The following is a 17,310-nucleotide window of genomic DNA, read 5'->3' on the forward strand; positions in this document are numbered from 1 at the left end:
GAACGTGGTAGCAGGCAGCGAAAGTAAGACAGCACTTGCCTGCCTAGCTTCAGAAAAAAGGGGGAAGAGAATTACAGGGAAATTCCTCCTCCTCCTCCCACTCCTCTTCCACGGGGAAGGGCTAGAAGTGAGCTGCGCAGATGCATGTAAATAACAGCCTTACGCACAGTTCTTCAGCCCTCCTACCCCCCAACCCTTCAATACAAATCATCACTATCTCAATTTTAGAACAGCATAGTATAAATATAATAACAGCAAAAAAATCCTCTATTTTCCACTACTCTATCAAAGTCCCTTTGAGGACTTTTTCTATCTCACAATACAAGAAATAAGCTGAAGAAGACAAGGCTGAGACTCTTCACCTCTGTCCTTTTAACAAGGTGGCCTCCTCTGAACTTAAAAATCAAGGTGTTGCCTCTGCACTCCCTCGGTACAAAGTCCGGACAAATTTAAGGTGGCAGACATTTAAGCAAAGCTCAGTTGTGTATTTCAGCTCACAGCAGCTTCCAATCCTAGCAAACATTAAAAAATAAGTGGCCCTGATGAACTAATCTTTCCCGTCACACCCCAGATGAAAAAAGTATTTCAGTTAAAGAGACATCAAAATATCTAGAAGGTGAGACACATATAAAAACCCCTAATAAACCTTTAATTCGAGTTTGTTTTGGTTTTGTTGGTTTGTTTTTACAGGACAGAGTGACAAATTACAACAAACATCTGATTTTTTCTCAAATGTTCAGGTATTATACATATTCCCATCTGTCTTGCAGTACGGGATATTGGTCAGCTTAACAGTTGAAGGTAAAATAAGCTGCATAATAGTACATATTACAATAATAAAATGTACAATGTTTACAAGAAATATTTTAGAAGCAAGATAGATGTATTTGCATCGAGGCGACCTTTTAAAATGCCACAACTATTTTTACATTCACTCTTGCAACAGGTCACAGGATGGGGTCACTAAGGTCAGGTTAACAAATCACTATGATGCACATAAAATACAACAAAATTAGTTTATATACATATGTATAATACATAAACATGTATATTATACATATACATATATGTATATAGTAAAACTCATCAAAATCTACCAGACCTGGCACAATCTACTTACCCATCAAAAATATGTACTTGTCCTTGGTAAGTAGAATTCTGCATGGCTGATTATATATTATATATACTCATTCATTAGCATCTGAGACAAACTGAGGATTTAAAATTTTTCGGTTAACAAACTCTCCAATAATAAACATGGTGCCCACAAAAGCACAAAGGTAAGGCACAATAGGATTTTCTGTTGCAGAATAGTGTGCATCATGTCTACTTAACCATAAGAAAAAACGTGCATTATTTGTGCAAGTTCATGCTGCAAATCCACCATATCTACAAAGTAAAGTGAGTTTCAGTAAAATTTGTGGGACTGATGTGCTTCCAGTCTCAGCCCCTAGAGGATATTCAGCTGGATAATTAGATTAAATTGTTGTAGGAATGGGGATTAGTAAAGCCAATAATCTTAGATTTGCAAATAAGCTTCTCAGCAACAATTTTGGACTTTGGGTAAATGTTAGTAAATTTAGAAGCTTGGAATCACAAGCTTTACTGTCAGCTATACTTCTTGTTCACATCAGCCAAAATTGTTGCAAGGAAGTATGTAACTTTTAAAAATTCAACAGGTAACTAGTTCATTAAAACAAGTTATAATGTATTGGGAAAGTAACTTAATCCCAATGATATTTTCTCACAGCCCTGGCAATTGTAATAATAAATACAGCTTTTCACAAAATATTTTTCCAGTATCTGCCAATTGCTTCTTTATTGCTCACAAATTTGAATTCATTACAATTGGTATCAGACCTTTCACGCAAAATCAGTCACGTATTTTAATATAAAACCTATAAAAGATATTTAGCCTGTATCTAACACTTTAAGGTATTTGGCCTCTTGTCATGGTATGGCCAAAACCATATAAAACATTAGGTTTTGAATAAAATAGGAAGCTTATTCACTGCTTTGATGCAGACATCCTCACAGAACACAACCATTTTTGCTACCATCAGCATTTACAATTATATACAAAACCCAATACATCCGCATTAAGTTTGTTTTCCCTCTCACTTAGATGCAACCACTAATGCCAGATTAACTTTCCCCATACCCTAGCTGCAGAAAAAGATTCTTATACAGCAAAAAAAAAAAACCTCATATTGACTGAAAAATATTTTTTTTTTAACTTATTCACCATCAGGAACTGTAGGTTGGTTGTTACAAAATACCCACAAGATTATTTCACAGGAAACTATGGAATTACAGGAAGTCTTCTCTTCTCCATGCTTTTGTATTATCAAAAACACTTCTTGGTGCAAAAATACAGTCACCACACCTGAAAATGTATCATGAATTCTGTATTCCTCATGCAAAACTTAAATGCATTGGTTTACTGTAGCCCCAGAAAACTTCCTGAAACTTTTTTTCTTTTTTTGTCAGCTCAGTATTACTGCCTCATTGCTAAGTCCCTTTGGAAACAAGATTTCTGGAACGTTCAAAATTTTATTTAATTCATTAAAGTATTACATACAAAAAGCACTAAAAAAGGAAGACGGCAGCCAAACAGGAAAATTCCTGTTGCAAGTAACAGTCCTAGCAGTTGTAGAAAGTCTTCTCAGGAACTTCCCTGAGAATTAGTTGTGCCTGTCCGAAGACGCAGATGTGACATAGAGTTCATGTGTTTGTTTGATGGCTTCAGTGGAGTGTTACAAGTAAGAGCCTGGGGAAAACGATGATGATACCGATCTAGCCGCAGGTATTTAACTGTTACCAACTTTCCTATGAGGCAAAGAAACAGGAAAAGAGAAACCTTCTAGTTCAGTATTATTACATTTTGCTTCAGGACATAATACAGACAAACACATAATTACACTGAAATTAGTTTACCAGGTGATGACTACTAAAAAGAAACAGGTTTTGTTACAGCTCACTACTTCAGATATAAAACCCTTTACCATTTAAAAGAACTCAACTGCACATATCTCCTGTCATTTCTACCCATGTTTTGTTATAAACCCCCATTCCTTACCATCAAACCAAGAGCCATGTAATGCCTTGAAAGCCTTTCCAGCATATTCTGGAGAGAGACACTTGACATATACACAACCCTGCATTAAGAAAGAGAGGTCTGGGTTTTTTTTAAAGTCCAACAGACAAGGATAAACAAAAACATTAAGATGTTACTGGAAAGACACTCACCTCACGTGAATTTTTGTCAACAGCAATATGAACAATTCCATCATTATCACTGCATTTCTCCAAGATTGCTTCTTGAATTGCTAGATGCCAGTGATCACCTATTTCCCTATGCAAACAATGAAAGATTGAATTAAGCACATCATTTGTTAAACATTCACAACAATCTCATCCTTCCCCACTGAGTCTGGTTCTCTGTAACTTCACATAATTTTCTGTTAAGTGCTTTCGGGACAGATTTAGTACTTCAGCTATTCAGTAAACTGGGTCCCACAGTCGCCTTTAGAAAATTCAACCCTAAGAATCAAAAGGAATAATCTGTATTTGGGGGTGGGGGTTTGTCCTCCCCTTCCAGCAGCCTGCCATTACCTTCCTATCTGAAACTGCAAGCAGTTATAAACTCATCTTCCCACACCTGCCCAGATGGCCTGGCCGTTGTTCAAAGGAGAAGGGCACTCCTAGGCTGTTCCTACAGCCATGGAAGAAGAGCGGGGCAAGATAACAGCAGTAAAGGGGCAGAGGCCTTTACGCATGACCTCTACCAGCAGTCACAGAAGCAACATCACATATCGGGCTTCAGCAGGCTGAAGGAGTTCTTCAGCTATTCAGACACTGTTTATCACTGAAATAGCTAGTCACTACCCCAAACAAAGCATCAAATTACATTTAACCCATAGGGTACTGACAGAACACGCCAATCTAGATCAGGAAATAGAAGTTATTAAAATCAGATTCCAATTTGGGGGGCTTTTTACAAAAAAATATATTACAATTTCAACAGCCTTAATACACCTTTAAGCCTGCATGAATAGTCTTTACACAAAAAACCTTGAACCAACTCTTTCAATACTACCAAAACCTTTGGGGAGTTTTAAAGAATTTTCTCTACATAAGGACAAAATTCTTTAAATATTTGATTTATCTTCCTCCTTATTCATGAAAAAAAAAAATGTGGTGGGTGATAGAATGTACATAGGGAAGTTAAATGGTCAGGGATGTTACTTAAATCTGTCAAGCAGGACACTAAGACAACACTTGAGGGACTCTCCCAACATGGAATGCCAGATTTGTTTCTGTCATTTGACCTCGATTGGTTAGAGGATCAGACTTTCCAGCTGATGCCCCTTACAAAGGCAAAGAAAAGCAGAAGATGGACACAAGGGCACAAAGAAGATCAAAATGAAGGTCCTACTGGGAGAAAGAATACAGAAATCCAGATAGGTAAATGGTTTTACTTACATAACTGGATCAAACATATTGCGAATTTTTAGACATGGTGTCAAACTGTTTGGTGGTGAATTTCTTCTATCTAGATGAAATGCTACAAAGAAAAAAAAAGTTATAGTATTTATTGACAGGCATAATACCAGCTAGTTAACAAGGGTCAACTTTATACAGTACTACGTTTCTGGTTTTACTCAAAATACTACTTTCCTTCATATATGAAAAAGCTTCAAGCAAATTAAGTTCCCTAGAGTCTTCTACTGCACTGAGGACAATGTACCACACTTAACTGATTGTTTTAGATTTACAACTTCTGCATTAAAACGATAATGCACTCTCTTATATCCAGGCCACAGTACATGGAAGGAATTCAGGATATTTTTAAAAATACCATATAGTTGAAGAGAAAGTATTTCCATCACATTTCCATGAAAACACAGATATTCTTAACATCTGGAGTGAATTTTTGGAGCTGCAGGTTAACCATTCAGTTTTAACTGCCTGATGAATTTTTATTTCTTCCACTTTTGGGGCAATTTACTGCCCATCTAACTAAGAAATAGGGAGATGCTTAAATGGATGTTGTATTGCATCTGTATTGCACTAACAACTGTCAAGGAGCACTCTACAGAGATGCTGCTTTTGTAACCCCAGATGCTCTACACACATGATCAGAAGCTTGCAAAAATCTGAAATGAAACACCATAGGATAAAACAGATGTAAGAAAAATGGAAATTAAAAATAAGAGTAACTCTTTCAAAGCTGAACAATCCCATGAAATACCTTCTGAAGTTCTAAAATAAATACTAGCTTCTCTAAAGTTAACCAGTTCGACTTGTGGGAGTTGGAACATAAGACTGCACCATAAGAAAAGGAATAAAGGAGCCCTTTAGATAAGGTAGTTCCATGCCTTGAGAAGGGCCAACAAAGCAGAGACAGAAACGGAAGGGGATAACCTGGTGAAACAACTTCCAAGGCTTGAAGTTTTACTTTGAAGACTCTCAAGTAGATTCAAGAGCTTAAACATAAGATTGAAAATCTCAACAAGACAAAGTGATATTCAAAACTGCTGCTAATTCTTCTCCTCTCCATTCTCTGCTTTGGAAAAGTTTGACAGATTCAGGATGCTATATTGCAAGTGTTAGAAGTCTCAGTTTGGAGCAGATATCACTGCAGATCTGTGCTTCTTACTGCTGCCCTTTTAAAACAAAATCCTGCAAGTACCTCCGAAATGCATGAACACTGCTGCTCTTCTCTATGTCACCAAAACAAAAAACTTGTCACGCGGAAGAAATTCAGTCATGTGGAAGACACTGCATGTAAAAGACAAGTGCTAACCAAGATAAAATTCACTGCCTGTAGATATGGCACAGACAAACTTGTTCCTTAAATTTCTAAGGCTAACTAGAAATCAGAAAAGGTGGTCTCTAAAGCTAATATGGAACCTACCGTAAGTTCCCCAAATAATCAAAAATGTTCTTATCAGAATATACACGCACAGTCCAAGTCACCAACACCTGTTACAATTGTCTGGGGTTTTTTTCCCCATTTCTAAATATGCTGGTGACATTGCATCTATCTCTGAGCTGCCTATAGTTAAGGACAAGTCCTTTTTCAATAGCACATGGTTTTGTAAAGTTTTTTGCCCTTGATTAAAAAATTATACATAGGGTATACAATAAAAACTTTACAGAACTAAGCAACATTGAAAAATAAATGGACTTACCTTACTCATGTAGGTTGGCTCCAGCAGATCAAGGGGGGGGGGGGGGGTGTGAAATGTCACCAGCATATTGTACACTGGAGCACCACACCATACTGGAGAAAGTGATCTGGGGTGGCCTAGTCATGGACCTGGACCTGAAAAGGCGTGGGGTTGAGGAAATTATGTGCTGATTGATAATAGTTGGGTTTATTCAGCACATGGTTTTAATCGAAGGATTAAGTAAGGTGAGGTTATGTGCAGAGACCCTAGGCCCAGAGGATAAACATATCTGCAAGCTATTTATGAACTCCAGAAAAAACATACTGTTGTTTAAGGCAGTAGCTACACACTGAGCTATGCAAAAGTAACTAAACGGGGAACTCATGCTTTAGTGTAGATACCTATAAAAACCAAGCTTTGCCTCCTCCAATTTCTAATAATCTTGGTGTCCTTTTTATTGGAAGATCTCATGTGCTTGCAGAGATTACTTCAGCCACAGCACACCACAAGCACAAAACTTATCTGCTGCCAACCTAATGTAACATCATACTAGTAGAGCAAGCGTGCCCAGGGCATATGAAAATAAAGATGAATTCTGCTTTTTCTCAAAAATGTTTCAAAGTCATCCTAAATTAAAAGAAAGTTTTGCAACTTAGATGGAGCTTTTTATGTATAAGGAAAAAAAAATGGCCACAGAAATCAGTGAGGTACAAAATTAATGCTAGCACAGTAATAAGCATTAAAATGTATACCAGAAATGGGACCAAAAGGGGAGGCTAGGGAAGACAGAGGCAAGTTAAAAATAATGCCGCACCTACACAGAAAAATTCAAAATAGTGTAGTCAACAGCGTAGTTAACATAGTCTTGAACTTCATTACACATCTATAACAATTAATTCTCCCCCTCCCCAAAAGAGCAAGTTTAAGTGACAAACTGTTTGAAAATTTACACTGGTGCAGAGCATACAAAATATTCTCCTCACAATAAAGGTATACGCAGACATTCTTGCGGGACATCAGTCTAAGCTATGTCTGACTGTAATTAACTAAGCACTTCACATGCCATTTCATTTTCTAAATAGGTCTCAACAGTAATACTTACAAGATGAGGGTAAAAGGGCAGAGATGAAATAAGGAAAGCAGAAGCACAACTATACAGTAAGTCACTGAAAAGAAAATTTTTAGGACTTTCATAAATTCCCCTTGGGAATGAGCACCTTCAAGAAAAGGAAGCCACTTTATATTTCAGTCATAATGTACTTTATTACCTTAAACTGAGTATGACTATATAATTCCAGATTCAAAGAACAGAAGCAGCTAAAAGCGTGTGCTTTCAACAACCTCTTTATCACTGTAACTGAAATATGTCTATGATGGAAGAAGTGGCTCTTGCACAGACTTAAAAATGAACATCTAAGAAAGCTGTACTACAATTTCTATACCTCTTGAATTACTACTGTATTACTGATGAAGGGATTACCCAGTATCATCACCATGGGTCACAAGGCAGCCCAAAAGATCTTTAGATGTGGATTTGATGCACCTGATAAGGTTGAAGACTTGCATGAAACATAGATAACCATGTTTCTGAAGAACAGGTTTATTCACGTTAAATCACACATCACTGCAATTTATTAAGTACTAACCCTTCTTATCAAAGGCAAGAACAAAAAGATAAAACATTTAGTTGAAAATGTTGAAGTTATACACTTTCACACAACATGAGGTTCTTCAATAAACTGCAAAGATACTGAAATCAAAATACTACTAGGTGTTAAGAGAGGAGAGTGTAGTTGACTTGGGGTTTAATACACTTAAGTTCAGCTATAGAACCGTGGGGGATAGATAGAACATTTCACAACAAGCATAAAATCCACAGTTTTCTTGACATAGTTAGAGCTCTTTTTTTTTTTTTTTTTTTAAACCTGGAGAAAGGATTATATTCTCACAAGCCAGGGAGGAAGGGTGTCATTCACACAAGGTAACAGGTTACCTTCCACACTGCAGGATGAAATATCACTCTAGATGTGGTCCTTCAGAGCATCTCTTTATCTCATCTCCAGAGCTGTCAAGGAACTTTAGCTATTGCTGTTAGCTTACCTATATTGGAGCTCTGCCTACCTATTTTTCTTTAGAGCTCCAGTTATCAAAAGCATGACAGGACAGTAGTACCTGTTCTTTCAAAAGCAAAATCAACACACTAGAAATATTTTTGTTTCTCCATTGATTTCAGTTACACTTTGGCATGATCAAGATTGTTTTTCAATTGACAATTCCCTTGTCAACTGTTTTCAAAACATCCTTCATATTTGTCCATCATCCTACAATGAGCTTACATACCCTTTTTTTTGACAGATACATCTACTGTATCCAGTAGATAATATTTAAAAGGAAGTACACCAGACTTTATTCTGACCCAGTTAAAAAAAAAAAAAAATCCCTGTCTGTCAAAACACTGGCTACATCCTGAAGGACTGGACAAAATGCCAGTGATGCTTGAACTCCAGATGCTAACAGACAATAGAGCCTTGATCTTTATGCATGCTACCAGTCCCATATTTAAAATGTGCGCTATCATCTACCAATATCCCAGTACACACTGACAGGTCAAGAGGCTTTATTCTTCAATTGCACATACTCTACGTATTGTGCTCTGCTACAGAGCACTACCAGATCTCAGAAGGTTAAAAAAATTGTGACCTTGAATTTTACTCACAAGATTCAAAACCAAGAATTCATTCTGATTTCATATGTATTGAGTTTGTTCAGGACCTAGCAGTCTTGAAGAGTATTTAGATTTATGAACTTATTCAAACATCAAAACTGGAGGACAGACTTAATTCCAGTTGATTCATACTTGCAAAAATGAAGAAAGTAATAGATACATTTTCTAACCAGGAAAAGAAACAGCTGTGCAAAAAGTATGAGACTTATGCAATTGAACTATTTTCAACAGTCATACGAAAACATGGAACGCAAAATAGAAAGAGCCTTTGCATGTGAAAATTTCCCTTGCCTGCTAACTACCAAGATATACAGAGCCCAAATGACCTCTGTCATTTCAGCCACTCCTATGTCCATGCCCTTCTGTTAGAGCCAAAGTATGCAATTTCAATTCTTCAAAGATTTTTCCTGAACTACGAAGATAACAAGAAAACTAGGAAAACTGCTATTAAAATAACTGAAAGAGAATAGATCTCAAGATATCCTATTCAACAGGAAGCATAGAGTCTTAAGCACATACTCTAGGCAACATACAGCTAAAAGCCACAGCTGAGAGACAGTTATTCCCACCACATTCACAATATGCTACAGGAGGTATCAGATACTCAAATTCAGATGGTACCTACTACAGCAGCTGTCTTTCTAGAAGTTTTGGAAACTACTGTTCTGTTGAGAGTCTTGAATGTATATATTTCACATAGCAAAGCAGCACCTGAGCTATCACACACTGAGTAAGTCTTCCAGATGAAGGAAAATCCAGTCCTACTTCTAATACAGGACAGAACGTTACAGAGTGATTCATACTGCAGTCAAACAGGACAAGAAAAACAGAGCAAATGAGTAGTAAACTGAGAAATTCCAGAAGTGGAGTGTCATGTTTCACAGCCTGTATTGAACAGTGAACAGTAAACAGCACAGAAGATTCAGCTTTATAATATACATAGTCTGTGGAAGCTACGCTCAATTTAAATGTTTGAAAATAGATCATGTCAGTATTACAGAGATGGAACAGAGACAGCTATTGATGAAACCCACTATTTCTGCATTGCACCTAAAGCACTTGCACATCCCTAATGATCAATGTCCTAGGAAGAAGATGCTGCAACTCTCGTAATCAAGTTATACTCACATCTTACTAACTGAAATTTTGAGAAACTGAAATCCTAATACAGCTGTCGCAGCAGAATGCAATGTTACTACTACTGCAAGACAATTACTTCAGAACCTCAAGCCTGCAGTAGTATTTACAAAGTATTATTTTAAAAAGCAGAGTCATTTCCAATTAATGATTTAAAATGAGAAAGTTAATGCTAAAACCAGTAGCATAACTTTGAAAAGTACATATCCCAACATAACATTTAGCATAGACAAGCAAGAAATGAGTCCCAAGACTACTAACACCCTCATCAGATAACATGTCAAGTATCTTCAAACATGAAAACATTTGGCTTTTCAAGTTGACTGAGAGAATTGTTTGGTTTTGCTTTGAACTTACAGAACAGCAAAATCTAAGACCCAAGGGCTGAAAGCATATACAGAACTCATGAAAACACACAAGTGGCTTGGGACAAAACCAGCATGTTAGCAGTACTTTTACTCAGGCAATCAAGTGTGCTACTGTATAAATGTTCCAGGCCACAAAGAAGCTCTGTCTGTCTTTGGAAAGGAAATAATCACATTGGAAGGAGCTGCTTTAATCTGTACCCTCTTTTATAGGAAACAATGAAAACATTGTTTTTTACAAATAAAAATGTATACCAGTAACAGGCAAAAGAAGGAAGCCTATTACCACTTGCATTAGTTAAACTAAGACCAAAATTAGCATACTCCAGAACAACACAGATTAGAGTACAGTTGCTTGCCAGTAGGAATTTACATTTTGTTTAAGGGGGACTAGGAGGAGCAGAAAGGCTGTCTGTTTTTTAACTAGGTTTTTTTAGCATCTAGTTCAATGTCATAGAAGTAATGCACAATACAACCTTGAAAACATCTGATTTTAAAAACTGAACTAAAAACTGGAGAAGCAACCACTCCCTCCTCCCTCAACATCAAAATAAGCCAATGAGTTTATAAACTAGAATTCTGTACAGTGCTTATTTCAGTCCCAATGGAGAGATAACACAGCATTACAGAAGAATGAAGGCAAGACAAACTCTTTAGAGAGTCACAGCATTTAAACAACTGGCAATTAAGACTTCACTTTAAACATTTACCTTCACACTCAGACATTGCTAGAAATTACTATTCTTTTTTATTGCAAGACAGAATTCAAGTCTTATAGCTTCAATTTTTCATTGACCAAAAAAACCAACCCACCCCAAAACCTGAAGCTTAACATGAAGAAAGGCAGAAAGAAAAATAAATGGGAAAAGATGACCACTGCAGACAGACAACTGCAAACCCACTGGATTCTTGCCACTTGGCTCCATGATTAAGTTGAAAAGTGACAGACCACTGCAAAATCCACATATGACAACAGCCTCCTCTATTAAAGCAGATGCTTTGCTGCACCACAGAGCTTGAAATACAAATGCACAGTGTAGAAAAACATTTATGACAAAAAAGGATGCATTACTAGGAGGTGCTCAAAATCCATGTTCTGATGATTAAGAAGCCTTCTGTCCCAGCAGTTTCCCTTTCAAAATAACAAACATCTTACTCCAAACTCTGTCTTTAGGTACCTGACTGATGACAGTAACTCAAGTCTACAAGCTCCCATTTACCTGCCGTCAGATACAACCAACTACATTACTCCCAATAAGTATAAGGCATCTCAGAATTTGACGAACTAAAGAGTATTTTTTTTTTTAATTCATGAAAAGGAACAAGCAACTCACTTCGGCTAAATGCCCTCTGCTTCCTTTCTGCAGAGCACAAAAGCTCATTTTGCTTCAAAACAACCAGAGACAGAATGTACAGAAAAAGTCTATTGAACAAGATAATAGAGAAATAGCCCTGAGAGTTCATTACAATACTTAAAGGTGAGACAAGTCTTTCATGTTCAAGCAACAAAATACCAGAAATTAGACATAGAAATTAAAACAATTATATTTGCAAAAATATCATTAAACTTCAATACCTTGGCCTTGCCACACTTTCGATGGTATTACTAAAATTTTGTCACATGCTGCAGAAGGTTGCATCCATTTCCAAACCAAGAACTCAGCACCACCTATTCTTCTTGTCTCTGTGCAAACTCTAGATTCATTTGCTGCAAGAAAGTCAACTGCTCTGTTCCAGACTTTCCTCATTTTCCTCCTTAAGAATTGAAGGAAGAATTACGAAGTTAGAGCCTTGCAGTTACAGCCTGCATTGCTGACAGCCAGCATGTAAGAGAAATCCAATGGGTTTTTCCCCCCATGTCAATAAGAATCTCCAAAATATTACACTGTGCAACCTACTGAAATTAACAGAAATTGATCAATTTACTTTTACTGTTTTTCCTTACTTACACATAAAGGAATTCACTACTTCTAGTGAGAACATACCTGTTCTGAGGTGGTATTAGAGAATCACGCACGTGCAAAATAGGCATGTAAGGCTGCAAGTCTTTATTTTCAGAACATGCCTCACTGTGACTTCTTAGAACATCTGAGGACACCATAAGAAAAACTGGTAACTACATAGTTCATACAAACATTAAGAAAAATATAAATTCTGGCAATGAACAGCTACTCTGAAGACCACTCCCAATTTCAGTAGCTAAAGTTAAGGTGATTCTTGTATTTTGAAGCATTTTTCCTCCTAACCCTGCTGAAGGCAAATCAGGAAAACTAACCACACACAGTGCTGCCAAGTGCCCCAAATAACTTTGGAATAACTGAAGAGAGTTCTTGCAGTTACTCTTGATCAGTACTTTTAACTGTACAAGGAGCCACCTTTGAAAATAAAGTGCCTTCCCCCCAACCCAACAAAACTTGATTTGCAAACAAAAACGGCAGGAAAATAGTAAAAACAGGAAAACCACTCCAATTTGTCTACCATCTCTGTATTTATGATGATTGTCATAGGTGAAAGTAATAAGACAATTTAAGCAAAAATGTGGCCCAAAACAGAGCTTAAAAACTACAGACAAACTACTGAAAACATTGTGGCTTCAAGCACAAGGCAGAATTTCAGAACTCAATTATGCATTCTATTTTAGTAACATAATTTCTGCTTCAGGTGACTAATTAAAAGGCTGCTTTTTCTATGAAAAGCCATTAAGGATGGAATTGAGAGCTAACACACATTTTAGAACTGGATATTTTAGCTAAAGATAGATGAGAAACCATATACAGAAAGCAAAGTCACCATACTTCGAGTCAACAAACATCACATTTATATTTGTTTTCAATAGTAAGGTAAAATACCACCAAGTCAATGGGAATTTATTATAGCCATGCTGATATAATTCACAAATTACAATCTTAATACCACAAGCTTTGATTAGGTTTAAAGGATTATTAAAAAAGAAACAAAACACATGAACTGCACGTTTGACCTAGAAAACTCTAACAGCATGATGACTGACAAGTAAACAGGCAGAAAACGTAACTGAATTTATGCCACTACTTTGAAAGCTTGTACAGAGCTGATACAGATAGATCAGATGTGACTCAGGAAGCCATACCTATGATTTTTACCACCATATCATACATCTGCCTCGTTTCTTCTTCCTCTTTCGACCAACGGTATTTCATGTAGTGCAAGACTCCCCAAGCTATGGCTATACCTGCATTAAGATGTATAATACTCTTTAAACTGTATTAGAACATTGGGTTTTTAGCAAAGTTCACAGCACACACTTCAGAAGTTGGTTGAACTAGCTATCATTTTGAAGTACTTTAAATTCCAAAGCCAGTGAAATACACTGTACTAACTGTCAATATTTTATATTTTATTAACACAGCAACACAAACTTGTAAGCTTTGAAGAGCAGTTAACTTCAGAAAAATATTTGTTTTAACAATAGCCTGGTGTCCCATAAGTGGTTTGAAATTTTACTCACTTGTGAAGCAAAATAGTAAAATAATTATATTGGAAAAATGCAAAGTCATATCAAAAGTCACGTAAACTGACAATTCAAAACATGGTAAGATTTAAAAATGCACAATATTCACTAATCCATAGACAAGTCACATGCTTTAGATGTACCAGTCAAAACCAATTAACTTGGACTGCTTCAGTTCAGCTACGGATTTGTATTTCTTGCAAAGTATTGCATGCTCTTTTTCTATTACTTTAAAGATTACTCCCCAAAAGCACAACCTAGTTAGAAAGGTCAGCAGCATAAACTGAAAATAAAAATCTTATTCCATATTCTGTCTTGGGCTCAGGGCACCACTACACCTGCGATTTCTTAACAATGAAAAAGGCCCCAAAAACACATACACAAATTACAGTTACATAGTTTGTTTCATATACCAGTGATCGCAAGGCAGTGTTAACTGATGCGTAAAAGAGACTGAGGGACACCATTTAGGCCAAAATGGGTGTTAGTTAATGACAATACATCTAACATTTACACAATGTTTTATTTTTTAAAAGGTGCTTCATATTAACCTTAATTACAGATGAAAAAGTTGAGACACAGAGCAATTTGCTCAGTATGACTGATGAGATGAGTGGTTGACTCAGATACTGAGTTTCATTTCCGCATCCCAATTCAACCCTCCTATCCAGTATTATCAGAAAGATGGCAACCTGGGACAGTTTGCCTTCGATTCTTTCAGTTCGTCACAACGCTAGTGAAGGTGCTCTCAAGTCTTGTGCTCATAAGCATGTGATTAAGATATTGGGACAAACAATTTATTAAATATTCTATAGGCGCATGAGATGAACTCTGCATCTTCAATATTTCTAACCAGCCACATGGAAAGGAGTGAAGTGTTTGCACTCAGCTGTATCATATTTTTATGATGCATAGTTTTCAGTATGGTTAAGAATAAACTTGAAAGACTTTGAAACTTAACTAGCCAACTATCAAAGACTAAATAAGTCTCACTGAAGGACTACATATATTTTTACAACATAGTCTTAGAGGTAAGAATTTTTGGTGACAACTATGTTGGGTATCCAACTTATCCTAAAACTACAGAAAATTATTTTTTGAGTTATGTTTCTAAAGTTCCTACAACAACAGCTAAGTATCCTCAAAATTAAGGCTATCATGTCTTTTTACTGAGCATTTTGATTTTTCAAACCAGTTCAACCTGGAACTTTTGGAAACCACAAGGTATTACTTTGGCAGGGAAAAAGACACAAGTTCCCAAAGAAGAAATATGTTCAGCTGACTACAGCAGGGGATGACAGCAACCAATGTGAAAATACTGTGGTGCAACGGAAGTGCAAAGCAAACTGCACTGTAATCGAGATACTGACAGGAACTCCACGTTTTGTGGTTGAATAAAAACTCTCTCTAAACATGCTGTTTACTTTTCCCCATGAACTTACATAAATGCAAGTTATAACAAAAAAGTCTGATATAAATTAACTTACCCAAAAGCAATATTGATAATCTGTGAGTTACATTAACAAACGCACGGCGAAACCGACACCTGAAAGACATCTTTGGACTAGTTGATTCCAGATACTTCACATCTGTCACATTAGTGACATCCATCTCATTAGGGTCATTGCTGAGACACCTATTAAAAAATATATAGTATTTATGCAAAGGGATACACTTAAAATAAATTAAGTTAATAAATAAAGACCACTTACTTTATGCCTACATCTTCCCCACTACTCAAGATCCATTGTAATGCTGTGTTAAGTACACTTTCATATTCTGGATCTAAATTCTGTCAAAAGACAAATATTAATGAGTAATTTCATAAAAACCAGAAAGTTACTATGCCACAATAAACTTTAGATACTGTACAGATTAGTAGCTAAACCATGTGGTTTTGTTCTTGATTCTTCAGATTTTGCACGAATGTTCACTACCTGACTTGAATCTATACATGCTATGAGCAGCTATCAGACTTACTAGTATTCCTCAAATTGAGGACTGTTTGAAAAGTCAAGCCACATTCACTGTTTATTAACAATTCTAAGGTACGTCAAGAAAAAAATTATTCAGCCACTAGGCGGTGCTCACTGAAAAAAATCTACTTCAAGAGTAAAACTCCAACTAGATATAAACCCAGCTGAAAATGGGTCCTATAAAAGCAATTCAGGTCTTCTTTTTCTTTTTAAAGAAGTTTGAGGAATTTTAACATATATTTTGTAAATAGACCGGTGTTTGTAGTTCAAGAACTATGTAGAAATTTACCTTTTTTTTTTTTAATTACTTGGCATAAACTATCATAGGAGAACATTCACTCAATCTGAGCTAAGGCTGTTTGTCCCCATAGTTCACCTTGCATGTTCTTTTGCAGAAAAGGAAAAGCAAAAATTGAAGTTACTATTGTTTTTGAAATTATACTCTCCAAAAGATTTATCTCCATCTTTTATTTGAACTTCACATAATGTAACTGGCCTAGAATTAAAGGACAAGTACTTAAAAAAAAACAGTAACTGTTTTATTTTCGCCTCGAGAGTAAAATACTAAAGTCTTATCACTGAACACTGAAATTCTGCAAAGGACTTATATTTATACTCCCAAAGTGAGGAAGTGTAGGGTTAAATAAGACAGTACAAAGTGACACATTTTCATATTAAATTTGAGCTTCTTATCAGAGCTAAAACAGTTGTTATGATAACAACTGCCATTCTTTCAGCAAGATAGATAGGTAAGACCATCAGTTATCTGGCATCAACTTCATTTTTTCCCATGTATTCCCACAATGCACGGGTTTTAATAGGTCACTGCCAAAACATAAACCAGTGCTAACAGCTTCTTCAGGATGCTCTTAATATTGCCCCTTGTCTACTATGTAAACATTTGCCAAAATGTAAAACTTCTATACATTTGTATATTAAAAGTCACATCAGCTTAGCCCCCCACCCAATCAAAGAAATCTTATACTCGCAGCCTTCTAAAAGCTTCAAGTAGTTTTCCACTGAAGCGTACACCAACATGGGCTAAAATAAACCCTACAGCTGTCAAGACAAGGCAAGAGTCATCTCTTGCTTGGGGAGTGAGGCAGGGGAATGACAGCAGAGAGTGGGATTTCATAATACTGTACAGCTATCAAATGAACAAAAAGGCCTTTTTTGACCATTTCTATTTAAGGCACCACTGAATGGTGTCTCCATATACCTGCTGTCAGGCCCACTGCAGAGATCCACACATCAACCACTCATCCCAAAGAAAGGAAGACAGTATCCTTTCCTATTAAGTCTCAAGAGGTAGTATACTGATTTCTGGAGAAGCTTCTAGAAATTTGAATTTCATAAATTTATTATTTTCTTGCTGGTGAATTATCTCCATCAATTCAAATTATGCCCTGGTGTTTTAATGAAAGGGAAAAAAACTTGCATG

General features: G+C 36.4%; 1 protein-coding gene across 1 annotated transcript in view; it reads right to left on the minus strand.

The window, feature by feature from the left end:
• Positions 1-2,478: 2,478 nt before the first annotated feature.
• Positions 2,479-17,310, minus strand: part of LEMD3 (LEM domain containing 3) — a gene marked incomplete at its 5' end in the record, with an annotated part of 43,376 nt that continues 28,544 nt past the window's right edge. Inside the window, 9 exons of the mRNA XM_010083038.1 lie at positions 2,479-2,829; positions 3,080-3,158; positions 3,250-3,355; positions 4,486-4,567; positions 11,980-12,158; positions 12,389-12,491; positions 13,513-13,614; positions 15,381-15,529; positions 15,606-15,685. Of these exons, the coding sequence (XP_010081340.1) occupies positions 2,666-2,829; positions 3,080-3,158; positions 3,250-3,355; positions 4,486-4,567; positions 11,980-12,158; positions 12,389-12,491; positions 13,513-13,614; positions 15,381-15,529; positions 15,606-15,685 (1,044 nt within the window). The remainder of the gene's footprint in view (positions 2,830-3,079; positions 3,159-3,249; positions 3,356-4,485; positions 4,568-11,979; positions 12,159-12,388; positions 12,492-13,512; positions 13,615-15,380; positions 15,530-15,605; positions 15,686-17,310) is intronic.

Source organism: Pterocles gutturalis, unplaced genomic scaffold (genome assembly GCF_000699245.1).
Source record: "Pterocles gutturalis isolate BGI_N339 unplaced genomic scaffold, ASM69924v1 scaffold15810, whole genome shotgun sequence".
Classification (NCBI taxonomy): Eukaryota; Metazoa; Chordata; class Aves; order Pterocliformes; family Pteroclidae; genus Pterocles; species Pterocles gutturalis.